Here is a 27,758-nt window from a genome sequence, read left to right as displayed (position 1 = left end):
CACGCTGGACATTAAGGGGCCTTTACTCTGTCCTGTCCTCCCCTGAAAGGACAGTCATGGGGTAGCTCCAGCTTGCCAGGACACTTAGAGGTACCTGTGACTACTCCCTTCTCCCTTAGGCCACATTCACTTAAACAGCAGGCCCGGTACAGAGTTCCCATATATGAGCAGAGCAGGCAGGGAGGCCTTCGTGATCCAAGTTCAACCTCTAGTGGACACACAATTATATGACAGAGCCATGCCTTGGCCACTCCAGCTGGGCCACTCCAATTCCCAGTGCAGGCTCATGTGGTAATCTTCTCTAATCTACAGCATTTGGGACTCCATGTGGAGAGGAACATTTTCTGGGTATTAGCTCTCTGAAGATCTCATTTGTCATCCTTCGCAGAACTCTATAAAGTCAAGAGAGCGCACGCTGCTTTCCAGGGCTGATTACAAAAATTCATCTGAACAGCGTTTTGCATTGTTTCAGTGAAAGAAAAACTACTTTCAAAAGTGGCACAGTGTCTGCTGTAAGGAATTAAGAAAAAATAAACCACATTGATTTTGCCTAAAAGACTAATTTGCCCAAGTGTTATGATACGATTTTGTCAGACAGCTTAGCCCTTTACTGTTTTGTTCCCAAATATCTTCTCTTCTATGAGAATTGAAATCTATTAAAACACCCCGAGTGCTTTCAGAGACGAGTAAGACTCTTTCCTTCTTATTGCTATCTTCTTCCTCATTTCATGCCTTCTTGAATGTTCTCTCCTGCCTCTATTCTCTGTCCTCATGCCCAAATGTCTGTCAACCTTAATTCCTTCTTGCTGGGGTATACCACAGGCAGCCAGAGGGACCAAGAGAGGGGGTAGGAGCTGGCGTCCAGGAGGAACTGGAATCACCGGTTGGCCACTCGCTCCAGCACAGATCCCATCCGATGACTCAGACGGTGGTGGACAGAAGGACAACACACAGTGGGCAGGGCACCTCCTTTTCTTACCATTTCCTGAGCGGTGACAGCGATAGCTTTGGAGTATTTAACCACGGTCGTTTGGTAGTCAACGAATGTTCCCTTTGGTTCTGGAGGTGTGCCTTCATCCAGCTGTGGAGAAGAGAAGAGCCCAGGAGTCATAAGAAGCCTGGCCAACGGTGGACTGTACTTTTAAGAATTAGACACTTAGGAAAAATAGAGAGCCCCTCAGAGGTTTTTTTGGTCCAAACTCAACCCCAACTTCTCCAATCAGAACTGCAATGGAGGTACAAGTAAGGCATCCAGGGGACATAGGCAAGATGGGGTCCCAGTTCTATCTTACAGAAGTGGAAGTATTTCATGGGAATTATGACTTAGCTAAGTCTTCCACATAAGGAGGAGGCTGCCCACATAAATGAAGGGAAGGACTCCCAGGAAGAGGGACCAGCATTCAAGCACATGGCAATCCGAATGAGTCTGATGATACTCCAGGGGAATACAGAGGGGTGGAAGATGAGGTAGGAGAGGAGGCAGAATTAACATCACCAAGGACTTCCAAGACAGTACTACAGCCCACCAATATCTGTGCCGGGGGATGCCCTGTGATGATCGAAGTCAACAAGAGAAAGAATTGGAGCAGCTAAGAACAATCTGTTGCTTGCCTGCTTCTAAGTGCACCAGCAACTAGGAAAAAGACAGGAAAAGGGAGAAAGGATGACTATGAAGAGGGAGAAGGAAGGGGAGGAAAAGTCCGGGACCCCAACGAAGAAAAAGACCACCCACTTCACTATCAACCCCTTCACAAACATGACATTGAATAGCACCCAAATGATGTCCCAGGGAGGCAGCGAAGGACATGGACATCAACACAGGGTGAGCAACTATTGTAAAGACAGCACCGCCAATGGGAAGGGGGCACGGAGAGCGGTGGGGGTGGGGCTTAGATCTTTGGGTGGAGCGTCTTGACATCACCATGGGACCTGGGTAGGCAGCTAAGAAAATCTTTTTGGCAGCTCTTTGTCAACATGGTTTAGAGTCAAAAAACAGGGCATGTGCTGAGCGGCCAACAGAGGAGTTGCCAGGCAGTGTCTTAATAAGGGCTATGTGTTACAAGCAGGCATGGACTAGCCACGAGGCAGAGATGCGTCACCGTGCATATTGTACATCCCAGGAAGCTGCTTTCATGAAACTATCAGCGTGAACCATAGCAGAACCTGTCAAGGCTTCTCTCCTAGGCAGACGGATGATGCCAGGCACCTCCACCATTGCACGGACCCTATGGACCATGCAAGGATCAAGCTGGGAGCTCATTCATTCACCAAGAACTCACTAGACATCTTTTTAAATATCTGCAGTCTGTCAGGCTCCTTCTCAACTGAGACATGGACTAACTTTGAACAAGACAGCGTGCTGAGAATAAATAGAAGTCAAAATGCTTAGGCAAACCTGCCTCTGCCTCCCAAGTGCAGGATTAAAGGTACAGTCACACCACACCTGGCTTAGGTCTATTTCTTTAAAAAGACCAAGTCGGTAAGCTGATGAATACTTGAGGGATGAATGAATAAACTGATTGTCTTATTTCTAACATTTACTTATTTATTTTGTGTGTTTGTGTTCTAGCCCAGGCAGCCATGTAGAGGCCTTGTAGGAGGCAGTCCTTGCCAGGCGGTAGTGGCACATGCCTTTGGTCCCAGAAACAGGCAGATCTTTGTGAGTTCAAGGCCAGCCTGGCCTGAAAGAGTTAGTTCCAGGACAGCCAGGGCCGTTACACAGAGAGACCCTGTCTCAAAATACAAAACAAAACAAAATAAAAAAGAAGCCAACTGTAAGCCAAAGTAGACCATTCGCTCTTATATTGCTGCTGCTTCTTTTATTTTCATTTTTAATTTTTCTTGAGACAGGGTTTCTCTGTGTAGCCTGGCTGTCCTGGAACTCACTCTGTAGACCAGGTTGGCCTCAAATTCAGAGATCCGCCTGCCTCTGCCTCCTGAGGGCTGGAACTCAACAGTGCACTGCCACCACCTGGCTTCTTATATTGTTTTCCAAGTATTTTTCAACAGTCACTGTAACTAACACAGTAGGGATTTGTGGAGAGCCACGAAATCCCACTTTATATTTTACAGAAAGGAGAGGGAAACCTTTCGTGTGTGGCCTCTGTTGCCAGCAGTTCCTGTTCCTATCAGAAAAAGACCAGGCTTATTTCTGAAGAGGGCAGCTGGGCCAGTGACACCAGAGATGCTATTGCCCAGTCAGTGAGGCTCACAGGCTACCAAAGAAGGACCTCAGGGCCCAACTTTGACTTCTTGGGATTCACAGCGCATTTCCCTATTTTTTACATTTATACTGAGAAAAGGAAAAGGAGGCACCATTTGCCTTTTTACTGCTACTAAGGAGCTGTGGACTCCATTAGCTAACATCCCGGGTGGACATGAGGTTTGTTTCCAAAGTGCTGCTTTTCTGCTGCTCTGAAACTCAAACAAACCCTCTTGAGCATGCCCAATGGCCTTGATGAGGATGGGAAATTTATGTATTATCTGCCAAACCATCCAGAGTAGAAGCAAAAGCAGGGCAGAGTGAACACTGAAGAGACTGAGAAAGTAGAGCATCAGGTCTTCTAAAGGACACAGGGTCTGACCCAGGCTCGCTACTTCACTAGTGTGAAGATGATGGCAGGAGGATGAGGAGCGTTACTCTAGTGACCATTCCATGGAGTCACTCCCTATGGAGACAGGGACAACTGATCTCTAAATCAGCAACTTAAGACTGCATATTATCCTGAAATACCATACAGATGTATCCACGACCCAACAGCAGGCATTCCTGTTAACACTGTCTGACGCTATGGTCAGCTACCACAGGCTGAAAATTAAATGTTGATGAACAACTATTTACCCCAACAATATCAAAAGGACATGACTAGAGACAGAATCCTTGCAGGAAAAGTAGAAATCTTGGAGTCGAAACCGTCTTCAGTCTGAAGCATTGTCAACTGATTGGTTGCCCGGTGAGAAAATGACTCATGTCTATGACTGTTGTCTCTGAGAGCTTACCAAGGCCTTTCATACAATTTGATGGCCTATGCATTTAAGTAGATAATGAAAGCATAAGATATCTGAAAGTCCCATTAGAGATTCCTAGACTCCACTTAATTGAGACTGTAATAGAGCAAGTCAGGGGTAGATAGAGTCCAAGATCCTGCATTCTAGAAAGTTCCCCAATTCCAACGTTGCCATTCCAAGGGATAATACTCAGAAATCACTTTCTAACTCCTCTTGGAGTTTGCTCCCCATCACAGGCCTATGATGAGGACACAAAGCATAAGTAATTATTTCCATTTTACAAACAAGGAAACAACATTACTTTCTTTTATTTATTTATTTATTTATTTATTTATTTATTTATTTATTTAGGATTTCTGCCTCCTCCCCTCAACCGCCTCCCATTTCCCTCCCCCTCCCCCGATCAAGTCACCCTCCCTCATCTGCTCGAAGAGCAATCAGGGTTCCCTGACCTGTGGGAAGCCCAAGGACCGCCCACCTCTATCCAGGTCTCCAAAGGTGAGCATCCAAACTGCCTAGGCTCCCCCAAAGCCAAGCATGGGTTTTTGATCCTACTGCACGTACAACATTACTTTCACAACGTCTCTCTTACCACATGTAACTTGGGAAGAATTGCACGGTGACTTACAAAGCCGATGAGTTAATAATGAAGAAAGAATAATATGTTGGATATATGACCAGCCACCTGCTCATTAGCTATAGCCATTGGGAAAAGAAGGTTTGCTGGTCTCAGCTTTGACTGACGATCAGTTTCCCAGAGAAGAGCATGTAGGGATGGAATGTGAGAGAGACGGGGATGTGGCTGAAGGGGTTCTAGGAGCTAGCTTACACCTACCTTGCTCATGGCCTCTGCGATGGCATCCACCATGCCTCCCACCAGCCCCACCTCGCTGGCAGCTTCATTCAGTGTCACCATAATGTCATCCACAGCTTCCTTCATCAGCTGTGCAGCCTCCGTGATGGCATCGTGGGTGTGCTGTGCCTGGGAAGGGAGTTAAAAATGTCTTCAGCAGCACGAAACATTGCTCACTCTTAAGAATCACTTGATATGCTAAAAATAACCCTAAAAAGTCAGAAGATAGGCTGGCATGGCGGTGCATGTCTGTCATCCTAGCACACAGGAGGCCAAGGCAGGAGGCCCTCATGTTTAAGGCTAACTTGAGCAGTAGTGAGACCTTACAAGCCCCAGGAGAGCCACACCGCAGAAAAACAAACATGTAATGCATCTGAAATGTTTTCTTTCCCTGATTTCATCCATTTACTTGCAGAATCAAAAGTAATCCCTTTTTATGCAACATTAAACTGTCAGGACTAGCTTTATATGCTGCTATATTCAGAATGGTAGAGAATGCCACAGGCTCCCAAATACACAAATCGACACATTTAATTAAAAAATCCATCATACAAAGAAAAAATGTTTTCGTAACAAACATACTTCTCTTCAACATTTCCCAACACACTATCATTCTCTTTCAATAAATAAGCTGATTATAGAAATGTAGGTGCATATAAAAGAAATAAATCTGCAGAAAGCCTACTAGGCTTTAGAACTATATGTGGTAAGTTTTCTTGTGCAACACTGGCAGACTAGATGAGCAGAGTCCTCCAAGGGCTGATGCACTGTGGGTAAAACCCAAGTCACCATATGTTCCTCAAACAGCATCCTGGAGACTTGCCAATGCCAAGGGTGGGAACAGGGCCTTAACATGAACTAGTGAACGGGAACAGCACTGGTGCAGGGCTCCCTAGCAGACACCTCACCTGGCAGGAAGAAGAAAGAGCTGAGCTATGGGTACAGGAAACCTAGGTCTAGTTCTGGTTCTACCGCTAACTAGCTACATGGCAGAGCTTGGCTTTCTTTTCAGTGAGGTGTGGAGAACTGTAGGAAGTCTGGCCATTTACACTGGTGCAGACACCTCATGCAGAAGAAGGGCAGGCTAGCAGGGAACTCTGCTCTAACCCTGTGCAATGTGACCTAATGCCAGTGACTAACCATCACAACTGCACTGATCTCAAGCCTAGATCTGCCTGGGCAACATCTGTGCTTATCCTGCCCAATGCAGGGGTGTGAGCCTCCCCAAAGGCCCAAGATACTGCAGCTTTACTTTGGTGGATATGAAGGAAGGGAAGCCAGTGGGGCATAGAAGAGGGAAACTCCTTGCTTTTTTTCTTTTCTTTTTGTTAAATCAAAGAGCTTGATGAAGTGGCAGTATGAGCCACGGACCCTGGGAAACAAGAACCTCCTCAAGTATGGCAATGGCATCTGATAAGATGTCAAACAGGCTTCTCACAGCTATCCTTGGGACAACCTTCAGGACACACAGAATTCTGCCTGTGCAGATGGAACTGAGTAAGCTCATGATTTAGTTTGCTAGCTGACTTCATAGTTTTATCCGAAAGGTGGTATTCCTGTGCAGAACTCTCTGGAGAAAGCTTCTACCCCACAGAGTCTCACTACACAAGGTCAGACAGCAGGAGTACTTTCCTCCATGTCTCAGTGCAACGAGATCCCTACGGCCACAACGCTACACGACCACATCATAGCCCAGCACAGGTTTTAGGAGAGGGGGGAGCAATTGCCAATCAGAGGCCTGCTTCCACCCACGCCCTTCATGGGTCTCAGGAGTACAAACTCTTAACACGAGTGGAACTGGAGAGATGCTCGTGCCCTCCCTCTGGCTGGCAGACTACCGACAACGCTCCCCAAGAAACTGGAGTCTCTTAGGAGCTTCAGGTTGGGAGAAGGGACAGGCTAGGTCTGGCGCCAGTCAGAGAGGGAAGCTGTCTCCTAGGTAGAGGTTTCACAGTTTGACAATTAGTCAACCACCTTGCTGGAGAGACTGGAGCCCAGACAATGATGACAGGTGGGACCACACCGTGATCTGGACTGCTTAGGTATACACACCTCTCACTATCTGCTTACATCTACACTTGGGACTTAGGAGTTACTGAATCCCTTATTTGCTCTTCTTCCCAATGTTAATATAATGAATAAATTATTCTCACTATTCATTGTCTCTTCAATTGGCCCACTGACAGTGGGTGCCAAACCGAGTTTGTCAGCATACAGCAGCTTGGGGGCAGGCATCGAGGAAGCCATAGAAGGGAATCGAACCAGGGTCTGACCATAACAACTCTAGACATGAGAACATAATTCAGGGACAGCATCAGTGAATCAAAGGATGATCTTTGAACCTCTCAGTAAACATCTCTGCTCTTAGATAGCTCTCTATTCTTGGATACCTGACCGTTTGCCCTAGAGATGAGCTGATACAGTCTCTAGAAGGTTCGTTCTCCTTCATATTCTCTCTCTCTCTCTCTCTCTCTCTCTCTCTCTCTCTCTCTCTCTCTCTCTCTCTCTCTCTGTGTGTGTGTGTGTGTGTGTGTGTGTGTGCATGCTCATATGTATGAATGCATGTGTACGTTTGCACACAAGTGTAGAGATCAGAGGTTGACCTTAGGTGTCGTCCTCGGTCACTCTCCACCTTATTTTGAGACAGGGTTTCTCGCTGAACCTGGAGTTGACTATCTCGCTAGACTGGCTGGCCGGTGAGTCTCGGGTCTCCGGAGCTGAGATTACCTGTGTGTACTGTGTTGCCCAGTTTTGTAGGGAGGTGCTAACGATCTGAACTAAGGTCTTCACTCGTGTATGGCAAGCACTTTAGCAACCAAGCCATGTCCTCAGTCCATGCTCTTCAGATTTAAGTTTTACAGATTTCTAGAGTGTCAGATAATAGTTCTCTTCCTCTATGACATCCTTAAGCATGACTTCCTCACCATGGCCTTCTGCTCCGAAGCCCAGGGGCAAGTTCTATCTTCTGTAAATGGCCTGGCCCCAGTCCATACACTGCGGACTGGCCGAGCACACAAGCTTTAGACATCCAAGGACGTAGCAGGATCTCAATGAAAACACACTTTAACAAGAGCAGCCCTCTAGGAAGCGAAGTGAGCAGGCCAACAGTGCAGTCATTATTTTAGGGTCTGGAACAATTCCTTAATAATACTGCTCCTCACACACGAGAAAAACCACATCTGTTCTTTCTTGGACAAGTGTCTGAGGACGGCTTCCAAGGAGCCTTTCCTTCCGGACAGGACTTGCACTACAAATTCAGGACAGCAGGCAAAGACATCAGAATAGCATGGGAAGTGAGAGGAGACTACCGCAGTACAGGAACTCAGAACTCTGGGGGCGGGGCAGGACAGCAGATAATTAGTGCTCTCCAGAGAGTTAGATGAGGCTTGCAGGGGGTGCTGCAAGGGGCAGCTTGAAGGGAATTCTATAGAAGAGAATGGGGGAGGGGAGGGGTGATGCGGAAGATGCTCAAGGGGCTGCTAGAGGGGACACACACACACACACACACACACACACACACACACACACACACGTGCCTTGGAGCCGCCTTGTTTTGACTACTGGTCTGATGGGCATGGGGTGTCAGCCCATGATGACCTCAAATGCCCTGTGCAGCTGAAGACGACTGACCTTGGCCTTCTGATCCTCTGCCTCCTCCTCCCAAGAACTGGGATTACACGTGTGTGTTATCACTCCCACCTTACACTGGGAATGGAGTCCAGGGCTCAGTGGACGCCAGGCTAGTGCTCTACCACCTGAGCTACCCCTGACATTCTTGTTTTTAAACACCACGCTCATTCAGATTCTATTAGCAACATTGGGAGGTACTCATCATTAATCTTACTGCGTAGTAGGGGAGACAAGAAATGGAGAACTTGCTAGCAAGAGGCGGCACTAGGATCTGAAAACCTTTATGTCCGACCCAGTCCCTGGAGTGTTTGTTTTTACCAAATCACGACTACTCATGACTATTTAACAACATTTTATTATGTGTTTATTTAAAATAAATTTTTACATTTATTTAGTGTACGCATGTATGTGTGTGTGTGTGTGTGTGTGTGTGTGTGTGTGTGTATACATGTATATGGGACCCTGCAGGCCACAGTGCATGTGTGGAGGTCAAAAGACAACTGAGGGAGTTGGTTTTCTCCTTCAACCATGTGGTTCCTGGGACTCGAACTCAGGTCAACAGGCATGGTGACAGTTACCTTTACCAGCGGAGCCATCCTGCTGGTAAATATTTAATAACATTTAAACTTTATTTCTTCTACAAATGAGATAAAACAATATCAAACCAACAGCAGATAAAGCTTAATAAATATTCCCCCAAATAATAACATCCAAAATAATTAATTATGTGGCTTTGGCCTCTTAGCAAAGGGTCTAAGGGAGCAGACTTGATGCTTGTTTTGGGGGTGACAGGTGAAGCCTGTTACCTCAGCCCTTAGGAGGTAACAGCTCAGGAGGGAGGATCACAAAGTTGATGCTAATCTGGGATATCAAGCTATTCAGGTCAGTATAGGTTATATTCCCTGTTTCTAAAAGACAGAGAAAGAGAGATAAATACGGACAGACAGACATGTATTATAAGTAATAAAATAACATATGGGTTTGTCTTAGTATTAGCTGTCAACTTGTCATGGCCTAGGATCAGTTCAAAAATCTCAGCTGAGGAACTGTATTACCAGATTGGTTGGAGGGTGTGTCTGCGAGGGGTTTTCTTAACTGAGGGCCTAGTCCAATGTGAATGGTACCATCTTTAGTCAGTGATCCTGGGTGTGTAAGAAAGCTAGCTGAGCACAAATCCAGGCATAAGTGAGCTGGAGGCAGCGTTCCTCCACAGTTCCTGCTTCTTCCAGCTTCCTGCCTTGAGCTCCTTCCTGCCTTGCCTCAGTGATGGACTGACCTGGCAAGGCAAACCGAACAAGCTCTTTGCTCCTATAAGTTGCTTTGGGTCAGAACTAAACTAGAACAGGCGGTGCCGTGTCCCTGTTTAACGGCCCCCTACCAGATCCCACGACTTACAGAAAGGTCTTACTCCTTAGCAGAGAAGATGAGATGCATCAGCACATCTTGATCCAACTTGTCCAGCTGTGTTCCTCATCTGTGCATTCTACATCAGCCAGACTACTCACAATTTTCTGAAGACACCCCAGATTTTTGCAATTCTATATATGGCCATGCTGATGCTAAGTTGCTGTTTGTTTATTTAGATACGTGTGTGTCTGGGGATATGCATGGACACCATGTATGTGCAGGCTGGAAGAAGGCACTGAGTTACAAGGGTCATGAGATATGTAACGTGGGTGCTGGGAACGGAAGCCAGGCCCTCTGCAAGGACAGCAAGCGCTCTTCTAAGACACTCATCAGGCCCTGTTCCCGCTTCTTAAAGTCTAAGCCAAATGTAGCACAAGGTCAGTCATCCATGACAGACTCCTGCCATGCCTGGCTCTTAAAAGCACCTCACTGAAGAAATGTACCTCTCACAAACTGACAGGGTGGTGGGGCACCGTTATAATAAATTAACATCTCTTGGGGTGGGGAGTTAGCTCAGTGGTAAGCATGTTTGCCTAGCATATGTGAGGCCCTCCCACCCTGCAAAAATAAGTATGTAAACTAAATCAGCATCCTCTAGGAAGAAGACATCATCTTCACTGAAAGCAAATGGTGTTCCTTCATGGAAGTTAGGCATCAACACCGAGTGGGTACCAGTAAGTGTACCACCTTTATTCCTACAGAGAGCATACCATGCGCTCTCCTGCCCCGCAGATGCCTGCCTATGTATCCTACCAAGGAAAGAGGACTTGCAACCCTTAGCTATATCTGTTTGGAAAGCCACTGGGTTCTTTCTCCTTTAGACTGGAAAATCAACTCGGAGGTATTTTTCGAGGAAGGAGACAACACAAGAGGGATGTGGGATCCCAGAACCATACCTTGGGGTTTCCTCCACCTTCTTTGGCTGCGTACAGCATCTGCAGGGCAGACTCTGCGAGTGTCTTGGTCTGGTCCAGCACTGTCATCTGCTGTTGATGGTCCAGCATCTTGGAGGCGACACCAACTGCAGCTAAGATCAAGGGCTCGAAGTAGCTTGCCAGCTGTGTCACCTTTCAAGAGAGAAAAATTCCAGATGCATCATATTCTTTCAGGTCTCCTTTTGGAGAGGCTCCCTGGGTAAGAAGGGGATTTAGAGCAAGGATGAGATGACTCATAGAGAAAGGCAATCTGGCTACAGCTTGCCTTCAGAAATACCCACTATTTAACAATCTATTGCTTGGGTTTTCTTCCTTCGAGGAATTCTCCATCTCTTCTCCATATATGGTAAGAAGCCCATTCTGGGATTTAGAGGTAGTCACCAGACTTAGACCCTGTTTTAGAAATTGTCAGTTTTATAAGTTAAAACTGTTAAGAATAAGAGACACCTCACAGATTCAGAAGGGAACGAGGATAGGAGAGGGAGAGGGTGGTGAGGTGGGGTGAGATGAAGAAAATCTGCGAGGCTTTTCAGTGGACACACCACCTGGCATTGCCACCAAGTACTGGACCAAACCTCAGCAATGGAATACAAGCAAAATGATTTCCACTGTCTAACTGCTTTGTTTGGCTCAACTTGGGAAAATAAAAGACCTTGTCAAGGGGCTGGGAATGTAGCTCAGTGGTAGATTACTAATGTGTGAGGGTTTTAGCATGATCACCAGTGCTAAAACCAAACCAAACCAAAAAACAACCAAACCAAACCAAACTCCACAACCAAAAGAACAAAAGCAAAACTGATTAGGACAGCTACCTACTGCCCTAGGGCAGACTTCCTTCTTGCAGACCATACCACACACTTGCAATATCTTTTATATGTATGCATGCTATACACTTGGGTCCCGTAGAGCCACATGTCACACATATTTATGAGGTACATCCCTTGTGCACTTGTTAAATGTTTCCCATCCAATTCCTTAGTCGATTCCCCCCAGATGAAGAGCAGCTGAGGCGCAAGTGTGGGCTGTACGCTGCAGCTCTGCAGCTGGGTGGGGATGCGGAAGGGGCTGGGCTCACTTCACAGCTTGGCTCTAGGCTGTTACTCTCCTCTCGCTGCCACCTTTCACGCTTTAATTTGCATTCTCATTCTGCTGCACTCAGACTTGAGAAGTTCATCGTTTGGTATCTGTTTCTTGTTTGGTGAAATGTTCGAAGTCTGAGGGTAATAGTGACACCCTTCTATCTGACAGCTAAAGGACCATATTTTCATATTTGGCTCCACGTATTCCCGCTCTAATGAAACAAACCAGCACCGATGGCTAGTCTAAGTGCTCAATTGTGTGCGGTCATGACTATTGCTAAGATTCCCACTGAGGGTATTCCTATGTACATCTTTAGCCTGTGGCTCCATCAAGGCTTTCTTCCCCACCGTGTTGTGGTATATAAGCGGAGAGAGAGCACTTCACACAAGCAGACACTGGGCCCCAAACAAAGCAAGGGTTGGGGCATTACAAGGACAAGCCCAAGTGTGAGTAGCAGTGTCCAAAAAAACAATAGTCATTGCTGCTAACAGGGAGACGGGACTCCTGGCCAGCAGTAAGAATACTTGGCTCTGATATTCTCATCAGGTTATTTTACAGAGACATGCGAGTGTGGCTGCAGCTGACCTACCTTGCTTTTATGTGCATTTGTGTGTGTCTGCACACATATACGTGGGTACACGTGTAGGCAAGAGACTGATATCTGGTATTTTTCCTTAATTGCTCTCCCCTTTGTTTTATTTGTGTGTGAGATGTGTATGCATGTGTGTGATTGGGTCCGTATGATCATGTCCACATGTCACAGGCCAAAAGATGTCTAATATCTTCCTTAACCAGTCTCTGCCTTATTCCCTTGAAATAGGGTTTCTCACTGAATCTACAGATCACCATTTCAGTGAGGCAAGCTCCCAGGATCTGCCTGTCTGCCCCCCAGCACTGGGGCTACAGGAACATAGAGAAATGTCCAGCTTTTTACAAGGGTGCTAGAGATTCAAACTCGGGTCTTCATGCTTGCACAGTGAGCACTCTTATTCACCGAGCCATTTGCCCCTTGATCTTAATTTTTGAGGCAGGGTCTCTCACTGAACTCGGAGCTTGCAGGTTTGACTAGAATGGCTGGCCTGTGAGCCAGAGACCCACCTTTCTCTGCCCCCTCGGGTTGTATTACAGCTGTGTACTACTGACTGTAGCCATGTGGGTGCTGGGGATCCGAACTCTGGTTCTTGTGCTCACGTAGCAAGAATTTACCTGAGACGCATCCCCAAACCTCTCCGAGTGCATCTTAGAGCCCCGTGAAGACCAGGTGGGAAGTCTGCAGGCAGAGCCCAGGTGGATCTGGCTCCCCGCTGCTTGCTTTGTCCAGGCGTGGAGATCTTCCACATCTGGAGGTCCCAACCTGAGCAAGCACAGGCAACCCTGTACACTGGCACAGGACTTGTCCCTTCCCAGAAATGACACTGGGTTTATCACTAAGGGCAACAGGGCACTGTGGTGGTTTGAATGAAGAATAGGTTCCTATGTTGGAACAGGGTCCTCAGTTGGTGGCACGCTGAAGATGGAGTCTTGCTAGAGGAAATGAGTCACTGGGGCTGGCTTTAGGGTTCCATAGCCTGGCCCCACTTTCTGTTCTTTCTGTCTGCTTCTCGTGTGCTAATGAAATATGATCTCTCTGTTCCTGGACTGCCAGGCTGGCCTCACACCCTGGCTGTCATGATGCCTTCGCTGCCATGACAGACTCTATCCATCTGGAACTTTACATCAAAAAATCCCTTACTCCCCCAGGTTGCTTTTGGTCAGGGCTTTTTATGGCAGCATCCAAGAAGAAACTAATACAGCAAGTGATGGGTCCCTGAGAACTCAAAGCTTACAGCCCAAATGTTGAATGCATTAGAATCCTACTTGTTCTCTGGGTTTATTTGATTAGGAATTAACTTTACTAATGCAGATTTAATGAGTTGCTGCATAGTTGGGGAAGTGAAACAAACTAACAAAGCTAGGACCCAGCATCCTCTGGGAGGTGAGCAGGGCCAGATCATGAAGAATGATAGTTCTAGCCTTGGGTCCTTTGGATTGGGACCTTCCCTGCTTTTATCTTCTTAAGAATTTTACACAGATTTATTCACGCACTGTGCTGCAGTTTGTTCATCTGTAAACAGGGATTGGTGACAGCACCAGGCTCATGGGCACAGCGAGGGAGACGGAATCAAAGCACAGGAGAACACTGGCCATAGGCTTCTGGCAATAATGACACCCCTCCTAGACAGACAGACAGACAGACAGACAGACAGACAGGCACACACACACACACACACACACACACCATCTCTCTATCAGCAGGATTCCCTGCTTGCACATTACCTTATGTCCCAGCTGGGCAGCTTCTCCTCGAGCTGCTGTGGCAATGGGATCAATAAGATGCCCGATTTCCTGGACCACTGAGGTCAGCTGCTCCTGCAGGGCCTGATAGAGAATTGCCAAGGTCATTATTCTGAAAAGCCCTTTATGAAAGGCAGGGGACCTGCATAAAATCAGAATGTCTAGATGCTCCCTGATCTTGCATTCCCCGACTCGCCTTGCTCCCCAGGGTGAGATCCCTTATCCTGCCTCAGATGAGTGATGAGGCAAGTCTGAGGGAAGTGTTCCTTACTGGCTTCATTCCCACAAGCCCTGGCAACTGATGCTGGTGGGATCTCCATGGTTAGGGTATATAGCTTGATTACTGGGAATGGGGAATAGTTATAGTTTTCAAGAAGGAGAGACAACTTGGTCCAAATGGAGACAGCTCATTGGGGACCAAGGGAGGTTAAGGACGATGTGAACACGTGATTTGACCTCTGACAGTGTCTCCTACGGTGCCTCCTGAAGACACCAGGTGGGCTACATGCAGAGCCTGTCAGACTCTGCTCACTGTCCTTGGTGACTTGTAGGCAAATATTGGAAATGATACTCTTGAGGGATTATTTATCAGGCCCGAGATGGTTTAACCTGTCTGCTCCAAAGAAATAAGTTCAGGCTCTTAAGAGACAGGGAAGGAAAGCCAGACTCTGCTGGGGGGGGGGGGGGGGGGAGGGAGGGATGAAGGATTCAAAGCGGGAGATTAACTGGAAGCAGGAAAAATCCCACCTGTTTCTCAAAATCACATTAGGACCTGTACTGGAGAGGTTCAGGGTTAATAGATAACGGCACTGGGCATCTTAGATTCGTACCACCAATATGTCATCTAATAAAGTGACAATATCCTTCCTGCATTTGTTACTCTGCCACAGAGCCATGATGCACTTGAACAGGACAGCTTTGGGCGAAGTTCACTCTGGGAAAGAAAAGGCTTAACAGGCAAGCTTGAAAGCAAACCAGCAAAGAGCTAGAGAGATGGGGCAGGCAGAGAGAAGCCTCCCTAGAGTCCAAAGGCCTTATTTAGCTAATTATTTATTATCCTCACACGCTTAATGTGATTATGGACAAGAATGCCAGAGAATCCCTTTGGTGTTCTATGATAGATGGTTTGATAAATTCACTGTTGTACAGTGAAGGCCTTGGATGTAAAGGGGGTACATTTTTTTTTTTTTACTGGGAGGGCAGAGGAAATAGTTTAGAAGGGATGGAGGGGGCAATTTTGGGGTTGTGGTCATGGATTTTTGGGGGGCAGTGTCTAAGTAGCCCTGGTTGTCCCTGAACACACAGAGATCCAACTGCTTCTGCCTGCTGAGTGCTGGGATTAAAGGTGTGTGCCACCAAACCTGGCTTCATCTTGGCTTCTGGACATGGGGGCTATTTAAAGGATGTGGTCTGATGATAGGTCATCATCAACACACACCCTTCATGAGTGTTCGAGAACAGGCTTAAAACAGTGATTCTAGTGGTTCACATGGTTACAGTGCCTACTCCTGCTCCTCATTTCCTGGATTGTATGTGTGTTTGTAGTCGAAGTAACTTTACTAAGTAGTTTTATTATACAGATAGCTCTATTAATGAAAATTAGGAATGCTTAGCTCTAGGTCCACTGCTCAGAGAATAGGAAAAGAGCTTTCCATGCCTAAATTCTATGGCATCAAGGTAATCACACCATTTATGTAAACCAAATGTCTTCTGAATAATGAATACTGTGCTCTTAGTAGAGAAATAAGTATGGATTGTGAACTTTTCATGGGTAACAAGCAACACAAGAGAAACCACGAAGAACCGATAAAGTTAAGGCTGGGGAGACGCTCGGGGATAAAGTGGATGCTTTACAAGAATGAGGACCCGAGTGTCCACAGCCCAAGTGCAGGGAGGGGAATAAGGTAGAGACAGGTGGATCCTGAGGGCTCCCTGGCCAGTCAGCCTAGCTGAAGGTGAGCTCCAGGTTCTAGAGAGGCCCTGTCTCAAAAAAAAAAAAAAATAGAGGAGCAATTGAGGTCTTCAGTTCCACATGGGTGAGAACTCCCATACACATGTGCACACACATGTATAACACTCAGAGAGAAAAGATAGAGTGACCCCAAATTATAGGATGCTAAGACACCCCCAAACACATACATATGAGATAGAGAATACCTCAGGGCACAATTCTTTATCTCTGAATGGATCAAAAGCACTAAAGTTTAGTACCAAACTTGTCCAAAAACAGTGCAAAGACAAAATGTGGCCAGAGAGAAGTGTTCAAGTTTTGCATGCCCAGGCCTGCTCCACTGTGGTCGACCTTAAGACACAGAACTACCCAGCACTGATCCTTTTCCTGTAAACTTCAGCCTCACTGAACATTCTTCTTCAGTTGGCATGCTCTTTCCCATGCCCTCTTTGCCTTCTGAACACTTGCCCTACTTCCTCCCGACATCCCCAGGGGCGGGCTGTCCATCATCACACTCCAGCGGAGCTCCTAAGGTAGATGACAGAGCCCCAGCCTACCTCCACAGAGATGTCGTCCCTCGTGGCCAGGCTCTGGCTGACTGCCGCCAGCGAGGCCTGCTCAATGTCCCTGATGCACCGGTTGATGCCATCGATGGAGTAGTCGCATTCCCTCTGCCCAGGGGCTTTGTCCCTGAAACAGACAGAATAAAGCAAACAAGAGTTTGTAAGGCTTAAAACATGTCACACAGCCCCTGCACGCATGGGCCAGGAGCCCCTGTCTCCTTTCTGCATGATCACCTTCACTAAGCAGTGCGTCTCTGAGGATTGCTCAGCAAAGCCTGGTACAGAGCCCATGCATTTCTCCATTAACACTCGTCCCGGACAGAGCTCTGTTTCTAGCAGGAGGAATGGAATCTCGCCCTTCCTCTCAGGCTAATGATAGGCAATTACAAAGGAAACAATTGGCACTTGGGTGCTTCCTTCACTTTAAACATTAAAGTAAAAAAGGTGCGCGTGCGTGTGTATATACGTATCTATATGGTATGTGTATGTATGTGTGTTGTATGTGTCTATATGTGTGCACGCGCTTGCAAACATCAGCACATGGAGACTGTAAGAGGAAGTCAAGTATCGGACTTGAGCACTTTCTGTGTTAGTTCCTTAAGACAGGGTCTCTCTCTGAACCTGGGGCCAGTGTGGCAGGCAGCAATCCCCATCAATCCTCATGCATTTGTCTCCCACAGTTCAGGAATACAAGCACACAGCCTGTTTTTTATGCGGAGCTAGGTACTCGAACTCAGGCCCTCCTGCTTCTGCGGCAAGCATCTTTCCACTGAGCCATCGCTCCAGCCACTGAAAATAAAGTACAGCACCACTTACAGTGCAAACACACGAGGCGTTCTACATTACACACTACTCATAAACTCAAGGGCTGCAGTAAGAGTTCAAGCAGGCAGGAGTTTCCCTCGCCGTAATACATTAAGAGAAAGTTCAATTATGGCCTTGAGCTTCAGAAGCAATTCAGAAGCAAAACAGTGTAACTGAGAAAACAAACACATTCCATGTCATAGGATGTTAATTTTGGCCAACATGAGAAATGTCATTTTCTCAGCCTTTGGGTATTACTAAGAAGGTCAGGATACCCAGAGTTGGTGCTATAGAATATTCCTTTTCTTTTATTATCGGATTGAGAGAACTTGAACAGTAGAGCTCTCCAAGCCCCTATGAGCTGATAACTCAGTGTGATGGTGAGAAGGCTGGGACGGGAGCCTTGGGTGACCATGAGAACATTCCTTAAGTTCTATGATAAGATGTATTGTAAAATGTGATGGTCAGAAAAGGTAACGTAGGGAAAATATTCGGAATAATATCTGGTTTTAATAGGGACTTAGATGTGCTGTTATTGTGGCCAGCACTACCATGGGTCTCAGAGATGAGAGAGAGGACTGCACCTTTCTCAGTTTGCTTTTCTGTTACCGTGATAAGCCTTCCGGGGAGGGGAGAAAACTTACTTCACCTTTAAGAGAAAGCCAGGGCAGAAGCTCAATACAGGAACTTAAAGGCATGAACTGAAGCAGAGACCATGGAACAATGCTGCTCCCTGGCTTGCTCATCTCCCTTTCTTAGACATCCTGGAGCCATTTGCCCAGGAATGGCACAGCCACAGTAGACTAGGCTCTCTTACATCAATCATCAATAAAGAAAACGCCACAGACACCCATGGGCCTTATGATGGAGACAACTCCTCAGCTGAAGTTCCTTCTTCCCAGGTGACTCTAGCTTGTGTGAAGTTGTTAGCCAAGAGGAGCCATGACAATAACGACCAGCGTTACTGGATGGGCGCAATCCCCTCCTGCTCTACTCAGAGGCAGGCTGGGAGCTCCGCTCTAGACGAGAAGCTGACCTGATGGAGGTGATGAGGCTCTTGATGGAGTCCGACACCGTGTGCGAATGTCCAGCCAGCACAGACCAGGTGGGTGGATCTTTGGGGTTGATGGCCAGAGAGCGTGCGGTGCGGATAAGGTACGATGAGCTCTCCAGCATGGTCTTGGCCGAGACCAAGATTGGTTCCTGTGCCTGGGAGCCCTGAGATCAACCAATAGAGAAGTGAAAGGTGAGTGCGCAGAGACCAGTGAGTTGGGCCCTAGGAAGCCTTATTCTTTACGCCAGAACTTCTACCCTGCGGAGGGAAGCTAGCTAACAGGAAGGATCTAGATTGGGGCAATGTGGGCCCAGGCTTGATCCTTACATAATACAGATTTCTTTTCTTAAGTAAAACACTTCATCAAAGAATCAGCCACAATCTCAGACACAGAGCTCACTCTCAATATCAAGCTATTATTTCTTAAAAGATAGACATTCACTGAGCTTAGTAACCGTGCATCAAGCACCACCCATAGTAACGCATAACACAGTACTTAGTACTGCAAAATACTGGGCTTACTACATTGTTAGTCTATGGGGCGCTGACAGGAGGCCTTTTGGAGCTTTAACTCTCCGTGCTCATTCTACTTGGCAGGGAATTAGCCAAGGACTCTAAGGTGACGACTGCTGCAGACTCCCTACCTCGGAGCTGATCTGGGCGGGAACGCTGACAAACTCAGGGTTTGATGCAAATGCTGTCAGGTTCTCCACAGCTTCAATCAAGGGGGTGGTAGCAATACGGCACTTATTGCGGTTGTCTTCAGAGAAATCCCCATCCAGGGCCTAATGTGAAAGAAATGGAGATTTCAACCCAATGAGAAACAGGTACCATTCCTAAGCTACAGCCGTCACCTCCCCGCGAGGGAGGGCAGCTGAGCGGGAAAACTCCTCCTCAACAAGTGAGCAGCAACTGGAGCCATGGATCCCTGCCACCAACCAGAGAGGCCCAGGTAGCCATCCTGAGGACTAAATCTAGACATGGAGCTCACAAAAGAGCAGTCCTGCCGTCAGCCCACTCATTCTTCTCCCTCTTCAGCCATGATGTCACAGCTGGCTGCCAAGTCACTTTCTCTTCCACTTCTGAGAATCCTCTCCAGAGTCCATTCTCTCACAAATGACAAAGATCCTTTTTACATGGTGTGATACTTCTCACCACGTTCTTTCCTCCCTCCGTCTCTCCTTCCCCTTCCTCCCCCCTCCCTCCCTTCCTCCCTTTTTGTTTCTGGGAATGAAAACCAGAGTCCACCCCTGAGCTAAATCTCTAATCCCTCACACTTCCAACTTTCCTAACTTTTACATCTAAGGCTATCCCTGCAAGACCATCATCTTAGAAAAAAGATAATGGAATCCAATGTGAAGGAATAGACTATAGACCTACTCAACTAAATGGGCAATTCCTAAACACACACACACACACACATACACACACACACACACACACACACACACACACACACACACACACACACCAAGGTCTATCTAGTTAAGGAGGTCACATGAAAGAGTACCTCTTGCACAATTCCATTCATGAAAAAAAAACTAACTGGGGTGTTAGAAGCTGGGTGACACTCTGGAGGAGCTGGGACAGAAGGTACACAAAGTCAGGGCAGAGGTGACTTCCGGGTGCTGGTTAGGTTCTATTTCTCAGCCTAGCTACTGTGACTCAGGGTGTTCACTGAGCTCTAGACATGACGTGTTTCTCCTCTGCACGTTCCATGCCTCGTCTTTATTTAATTAGCAGCAGACAACACGAGATGACTGAGCGGTAAGTCATGTTGTGGACTCATGGCCGGCTGGATGAGGATCCAGGATGAGGCTTGGGAGGTGAGGATCCAGGATGAGGCCTGGGAGACACATCAAGCTGCCTTACAAAGGGTTCAAAGCTGAGGTCAAGGTTCTCCGAGCTTGGGTTCCACCTCTTCAAGAACAAAACAGCGACACGCCCTATCTTCTACAGGGAGAAGGCAGTTGTGCTCACACAAGATGCAAATTTTCGTGTTAAATGACCAATTAAACTTTTAACTTAATCCGTATGAGCAATATCTAAAAGTGTACTTAGACAATTAGTGAACAAACAAACCAGAGGCACTGGCATTATCCGAGCATCTGGGTCTGAGGCGGGAGGGAGCTGCTCCTCGGTAAGGCAAGAGGAGGCAGGCGCTGTAGGTCCGAAGGCTACTTCTGCATAACAACGGCATTCCAGCAGGGCCTTGGCAGCTTGGGATAATAATTACATAGCCACAATGCTAATATTTTCAGAGGCACTCCCATGAGCCCGCTCACTTACCATCCTCAGTAATTAGGGTGTCTGGCTTCCCTCACCCAACAGACCCTGACCCTATTCTAACCTCCTAGATTCAGCCATTCTTCTAGGCCCACTGGAGAGCTTAGCTAAGGCCTCTTATATGTTGCTCACACGCACGGCCCTACCTCTGATTGCCCTCCTGGACTCACTAAATGCTGGATCTACAGTGCTGGCCCTGGCCGCACAGAAAAGAGTAGCCTTGGAGCGCTGGCCTCACTGTGCCAGTCACACAATAGTCTCCTTAAGGGTGGGTGCTGCCAAGTCTCAGAGCAAGCCGGAAATACCAGTGGGAGGTATGGTGGCTGCCACCTGGCAGGTGCCTGGTACAAATGGTCCCGGCACGAGAGAAGGAGTGAAGCAGGAGGGTGGTCATAGTAAACTGTGGAGTCCCAGTAGTCTGGGCGCAGGCTCCACCAGTCCCATTGCCTGGGTTCTGAAATGGCATGGTTTCCTTTCTTCCTCTCGCTTTTCCAAACTCAGGCCCACCCTTTCCTACCTCCTCCTCTGGACCAGGTCATCAACCCATGACTGACCTTACACAAACCGAAAAGATGACTCCTTGAGGTAAATCTGAAGGGACATTTCTCAGGGGTACAACCTCAAAACATGAGCTAATGGGATGCCAGGAGGATTTTCCCTTTGGCTCAGCACAGATCCTAAAAGTCACATCTCATGGAACTCACTGCTATCATATAGGGCACTGACTAACACAGGCTACGAGAGAAACTTGCACCACCCACCTTCCTTGGCTTTCAAAAGGAGGCGCTCGGCACTGGAAAGGACGGGCCTGGAAAGCTATTATTTCATTTCCAAATTTTGCTTGCACTGGGTATGGCGGAGCCAACCTGAGTAAAGTGGACACTCAGCCTAACAGTGAAATGCTGAGCAGTCAGCAATGCATCCGTGTGCCCATTCCGTAGTCCAGAGCGTCGCCTTTGTCACCAAAGGGGTCAATTCACTTGGCTGCAAATTCAAAACCATTGGGAAAAGAGCATTACCTACCCCTGAGCCCGCTACTCCTATGTCTTCAGTCTAACCTCACAGGCATGTGGGGAAAATATTCATGGGCTTAAGGGCTAGAGAGGGCCTTAAAGATCGCTGAATAGTCACCTGCTTTTCCCAGTCAGTTAGCACCTGGAGAAATGACACAATTTGCTCAGGCTACTCTGTTACTTGCGGTCAGGTCTCAAATCATGACCAGAGACTTCCACTTTCTTCTTTCCTACAGACCTAGGCAACAGAAAAGGCAGCAAGGCCAAAGCCATCCCGGAGAGTTTCCCACCCCAATCTGAAGAACTCTGCTTTACCAGTCCAAACATAAGGATGACCAAGAAAATATACTTACAGCCAAGTCAAATTCAATTAGAGAGAGCTGGATCGCTGTCTGCGGCACTCGCTGGAAGTGCCTAATTGCAAAAACCTGAACACGCACTCTGTGGTGAATGACAAGGCCAAACTTCAATGTCTCAGCAAAACAAAAGCTGGGATTGCATAATTTCTACTTGGCACTCAAACCTGAGCGGCTGCACATTTAAAATAACATTCAATTCCACACATCTGATTCAAGGCGAGGTAAGGAGCATAATGGAAACTCAGCCAGAGTCCTTGCAACCCACCCGGCATCGGGAACCCTTCTTGGTAGGAGACATACCGAAGTGGGTTCTTGCCAGGCTATGCTTGGGGAGTCTAAGGAATGCCATCAGCAGCGATCTTAGGTCCTAGTGGTATGCTGTTTGCTCCCTTCTTCATTGCTGGAAGGGTGTGGCAGCTGGGCTTACGTATAGGCCCAGCCTCACGGTACAAATCAAGCACACGCTAAGGAGTCCAAGATAGCAAACAACACAGCTGTGACACTGCTATCTGGACTAGTCAGGAAATTAAGGATCCGGTTTTCACAGGATACCTAACGGTTCCTTCGAACAGGAAATCCATTCAGTACAGAGCAGGGGGCACCAAGGAAGTGACCTCTGCCATTTTCTTATTAGTGAGTAAAAGGCAATGCTCAAGGACTGACCAGCAAACCCTGCCACACGGTGGAAATTGAAAACCCTGGCCACATTTTGACAAGCTGGGGCAATAGGTTCATTTGTGTTCCCCTTATATGGATGCCGGTTTGCAGCGATACTCATGGGAAACGGGCTTTATGTGCCCCACATTATAATCACTGCTTCCTCCTCTGATGCTTCCCACGGGCCTATCTTCTGGACCATCACAAGAGCTTATTTGCTGCAGGGAATTGCGGAGGGGTTGACACTGTGAGGAGAATGTAAAAGAAGATTCGATCTTAACAGACAGACCAGAATTTACAACCAAGGAGGCTGCAGGAGAGAGGGGCAGCAGGAGAGAGAGAGGCTGCAGGAGAGAGAGAGGCTGCAGGAGAAAGAGGCTGCAGAAGAGAGAGGCTGCAGGAGAGAGAGGCTGCAGGAGAGAGGCTGCAGGAGAGAGAGGCTGCAGGAGAGAAAGGCTGCAGGAGAGAGAGAGGCTGCAGGAGAGAGGGGCAGCAGGAGAGAGGGGCAGCAGGAGAGAGGGGCAGCAGGAGAGAGAGGCTGCAGGAGAGAGGCAGCAGGAGAGAGGGGCAGCAGGAGAGAGGGGCTGCAGGAGAGAGAGGCTGCAGGAGAGAGGCTGCAGGAGAGAGAGGCTGCAGGAGAGAGAGAGGCTGCAGGAGAGAGAGGCTGCAGGAGAGAGAGGCTGCAGGAGAGAGAGAGGCTGCAGGAGAGAGAGGCTGCAGGAGAGAGAGGCTGCAGAAGAGAGGCTGCAGGAGAGAGAGGCTGCAGGAGAGAGAGGCTGCAGGAGAGAGAGAGGCTGCAGGAGAGAGGGGCAGCAGGAGAGAGGGGCAGCAGGAGAGAGGGGCAGCAGGAGAGAGAGGCTGCAGGAGAGAGGCTGCAGGAGAGAGAGGCAGCAGGAGAGAGGGGCAGCAGGAGAGAGGGGCAGCAGGAGAGAGGGGCTGCAGGAGAGAGAGGCTGCAGGAGAGAGAGCCTGCAGGAGAGAGGCTGCAGGAGAGAGAGGCTGCAGGAGAGAGAGGCTGCAGGAGAGAGAGAGGCTGCAGGAGAGAGAGGCTGCAGGAGAGAGAGGCTGCAGGAGAGAGAGGCTGCAGGAGAGAGAGGCTGCAGGAGAGCGGCTGCAGGAGAGAGGCTGCAGGAGAGAGGCTGCAGGAGAGAGAGGCTGCAGGAGAGAGAGGCTGCAGGAGAGAGAGGCTGCAGGAGAGAGAGAGGCTGCAGGAGAGAGGGGCAGCAGGAGAGAGGGGCAGCAGGAGAGAGGGGCAGCAGGAGAGAGAGCCTGGAGGAGAGAGGCTGCAGGAGAGAGAGGAAGCAGGAGAGAGGGGCAGCAGGAGAGAGGGGCAGCAGGAGAGAGGGGCAGCAGGAGAGAGAGGGGCAGCAGGAGAGAGGGGCAGCAGGAGAGAGGGGCAGCAGGAGAGAGGGGCAGCAGGAGAGAGGGGCAGCAGGAGAGAGAGGCAGCAGGAGAGAGAGGCTGCAGGAGAGAGGGGCAGCAGGAGAGAGGGGCAGCAGGAGAGAGAGGCAGCAGGAGAGAGAGGCAGCAGGAGAGAGGGGCAGCAGGAGAGAGGGGCAGCAGGAGAGAGGGGCAGCAGGAGAGAGGGGCTGCAGGAGAGAGAGGCAGCAGGAGAGAGAGGCTGCAGGAGAGAGGGGCAGCAGGAGAGAGAGGCTGCAGGAGAGAGAGGCTGCAGGAGAGAGAGAGGCTGCAGGAGAGAGAGAGGCTGCAGGAGAGAGAGGCTGCAGGAGAGAGAGAGAGGCTGCAGGAGAGAGAGGCTGCAGGAGAGAGAGAGGCAGCAGGAGAGAGGGGCAGCAGGAGAGAGAGGCTGCAGGAGAGAGGGGCAGCAGGAGAGAGAGAGAGGCTGCAGGAGAGAGGGGCAGCAGGAGAGAGGGGCAGGAGGAGAGAGGGGCAGCAGGAGAGAGGGGCAGCAGGAGAGAGAGGCTGCAGGAGAGAGAGAGGGGCAGCAGGAGAGAGAGAGGCTGCAGGAGAGAGAGAGGGGCAGCAGGAGAGAGAGAGGCTGCAGGAGAGAGAGAGGGGCAGCAGGAGAGAGAGAGGCTGCAGGAGAGAGAGAGGGGCAGCAGGAGAGAGAGAGGCTGCAGGAGAGAGAGACGCTGCAGGAGAGAGAGGCTGCAGGAGAGAGAGAGAGGCTGCAGGAGAGAGAGAGAGGCTGCAGGAGAGAGGGTCAGCAGGAGAGAGAGAGGCTGCAGGAGAGAGAGAGAGGCTGCAGGAGAGAGAGGCTGCAGGAGAGAGAGAGAGGCTGCAGGAGAGAGGGGCTGCAGGAGAGAGAGAGAGGCTGCAGGAGAGAGAGGCTGCAGGAGAGAGGGGCAGCAGGAGAGAGAGAGGCTGCAGGAGAGAGAGAGAGGCTGCAGGAGAGAGAGGCTGCAGGAGAGAAAGAGAGGCTGCAGGAGAGAGGGGCTGCAGGAGAGAGAGGCTGCAGGAGAGAGGGGCAGCAGGAGAGAGAGAGGCTGCAGGAGAGTGGGGCAGCAGGAGAGAGAGGCTGCAGGAGAGAGAGAGAGGCTGCAGGAGAGAGAGGCTGCAGGTGAGAGAGGCTGCAGGTGAGAGGGGCAGCAGGAGAGAGAGGCTGCAGGAGAGAGAGGCTGCAGGAGAGAGAGGCTGCAGGGGAGAGGGGCAGCAGGAGAGAGAGGCAGCAGGAGAGAGGGGCAGCAGGAGAGAGAGGCAGCAGGAGAGAGAGGGGCAGCAGGAGAGAGAGGGGCAGCAGGAGAGAGAGGCTGCAGGAGAGAGGGGCAGCAGGAGAGAGAGGCTGCAGGAGAGAGAGGCTGCAGGAGAGAGAGGCTGCAGGAGAGAGAGGCTGCAGGAGAGAGAGGCTGCAGGAGAGAGAGGCTGCAGGAGAGAGGGGCAGCAGGAGAGAGAGGCTGCAGGAGAGAGGGGCAGCAGGAGAGAGAGGCTGCAGGAGAGAGGGGCAGCAGGAGAGAGGGGCAGCAGGAGAGAGAGAGAGGCTGCAGGAGAGAGGGGCAGCAGGAGAGAAAGGCTGCAGGAGAGAGAGGCTGCAGGAGAGAGGGGCAGCAGGAGAGAGAGGCTGCAGGAGAGAGAGAGGCTGCAGGAGAGAGAGGCTGCAGGAGAGAGAGAGAGGCTGCAGGAGAGAGAGAGAGGCTGCAGGAGAGAGGGTCAGCAGGAGAGAGAGAGGCTGCAGGAGAGAGAGGGTCAGCAGGAGAGAGAGAGAGGCTGCAGGAGAGAGAGAGAGGCTGCAGGAGAGAGAGAGAGGCTGCAGGAGAGAGAGAGAGGCTGCAGGAGAGAGGGGCTGCAGGAGAGAGAGAGAGGCTGCAGGAGAGAGAGGCTGCAGGAGAGAGGGGCAGCAGGAGAGAGAGAGGCTGCAGGAGAGAGAGAGAGGCTGCAGGAGAGAGAGGCTGCAGGAGAGAAAGAGAGGCTGCAGGAGAGAGGGGCTGCAGGAGAGAGAGGCTGCAGGAGAGAGAGGCTGCAGGAGAGAGGGGCAGCAGGAGAGAGAGGCTGCAGGAGAGAAAGAGAGGCTGCAAGAGAGAGGGGCAGCAGGAGAGAAAGGCTGCAGGAGAGAGAGGCTGCAGGAGAGAGGGGCAGCAGGAGAGAGAGGCTGCAGGAGAGAGAGAGGCTGCAGGAGAGAGAGGCTGCAGGAGAGAGAGAGAGGCTGCAGGAGAGAGAGAGAGGCTGCAGGAGAGAGGGTCAGCAGGAGAGAGAGAGGCTGCAGGAGAGAGAGGGTCAGCAGGAGAGAGAGAGAGGCTGCAGGAGAGAGAGAGAGGCTGCAGGAGAGAGAGAGAGGCTGCAGGAGAGAGAGAGAGGCTGCAGGAGAGAGGGGCTGCAGGAGAGAGAGAGAGGCTGCAGGAGAGAGAGGCTGCAGGAGAGAGGGGCAGCAGGAGAGAGAGAGGCTGCAGGAGAGAGAGAGAGGCTGCAGGAGAGAGAGGCTGCAGGAGAGAAAGAGAGGCTGCAGGAGAGAGGGGCTGCAGGAGAGAGAGGCTGCAGGAGAGAGGGGCAGCAGGAGAGAGAGAGGCTGCAGGAGAGAGAGAGAGGCTGCAGGAGAGAGAGGCTGCAGGGGAGAGGGGCAGCAGGAGAGAGAGGCTGCAGGAGAGAGGGGCAGCAGGAGAGAGAGAGGCTGCATGAGAGAGGGGCAGCAGGAGAGAGAGGCTGCAGGAGAGAGAGAGAGGCTGCAGGAGAGAGAGGCTGCAGGGGAGAGGGGCAGCAGGAGAGAGAGGCAGCAGGAGAGAGAGGCAGCAGGAGAGAGAGGGGCAGCAGGAGAGAGAGGGGCAGCAGGAGAGAGAGGTTGCAGGAGAGAGGGGCAGCAGGAGAGAGGCGCAGCAGGAGAGAGAGGCTGCAGGAGAGAGGGGCAGCAGGAGAGAGAGGCTGCAGGAGAGAGGGGCAGCAGGAGAGAGAGGCTGCAGGAGAGAGGGGCAGCAGGAGAAAGGGGCAGCAGGAGAGAGAGAGAGGCTGCAGGAGAGAGGGGCAGCAGGAGAGAAAGGCTGCAGGAGAGAGAGGCTGCAGGAGAGAGGGGCAGCAGGAGAGAGGGGCAGCAGGAGAGAGAGGCTGCAGGAGAGAGGGGCAGCAGGAGAGAAAGGCTGCAGGAGAGAGAGGCTGCAGGAGAGAGGGGCAGCAGGAGAGAGGGGCAGCAGGAGAGAGAGGCTGCAGGAGAGAGGGGCAGCAGGAGAGAGGCTGCAGGAGAGAGAGGCTGCAGGAGAGAGAGGCTGCAGGAGAGAGGGGCAGCAGGAGAGAAAGGCTGCAGGAGAGAGAGGCTGCAGGAGAGAGAGGCTGCAGGAGAGAGGGGCAGCAGGAGCGAGGGGCAGCAGGAGAGAGGGGCAGCAGGAGAGAGAGGCTGCAGGAGAGAGGGGCTGCAGGAGAGAGAGGCTGCAGGAGAGAGAGG

The 27,758-nt window shown here is 50.0% G+C and overlaps 1 protein-coding gene across 5 annotated transcripts in view; it reads right to left on the bottom strand.

Annotated features, from left to right (window-relative positions):
• The window catches only part of Tln2 (talin 2), a 427,686-nt gene that overhangs the window by 64,779 nt on the left and 335,149 nt on the right, over positions 1-27,758 (bottom strand). For all 5 annotated transcript variants that reach the window (XM_075965369.1, XM_075965372.1, XM_075965373.1 and 2 more), the window contains 7 exons: positions 19,264-19,404; positions 18,602-18,783; positions 16,756-16,888; positions 14,230-14,331; positions 10,795-10,965; positions 4,844-4,990; positions 980-1,081 (listed from right to left, as the gene is read on the bottom strand). In XM_075965369.1, coding sequence (XP_075821484.1) covers positions 980-1,081; positions 4,844-4,990; positions 10,795-10,965; positions 14,230-14,331; positions 16,756-16,888; positions 18,602-18,783; positions 19,264-19,404 — 978 coding nt within the window. The remainder of the gene's footprint in view (positions 1-979; positions 1,082-4,843; positions 4,991-10,794; positions 10,966-14,229; positions 14,332-16,755; positions 16,889-18,601; positions 18,784-19,263; positions 19,405-27,758) is intronic.

Source organism: Microtus pennsylvanicus, chromosome 3 (genome assembly GCF_037038515.1).
Source record: "Microtus pennsylvanicus isolate mMicPen1 chromosome 3, mMicPen1.hap1, whole genome shotgun sequence".
NCBI classification, from domain to species: domain Eukaryota; kingdom Metazoa; phylum Chordata; class Mammalia; order Rodentia; family Cricetidae; genus Microtus; species Microtus pennsylvanicus.
The sequence above is the reverse complement of the archived record's forward strand: the minus strand, read 5'-3'. Positions and strand labels throughout refer to the sequence as shown.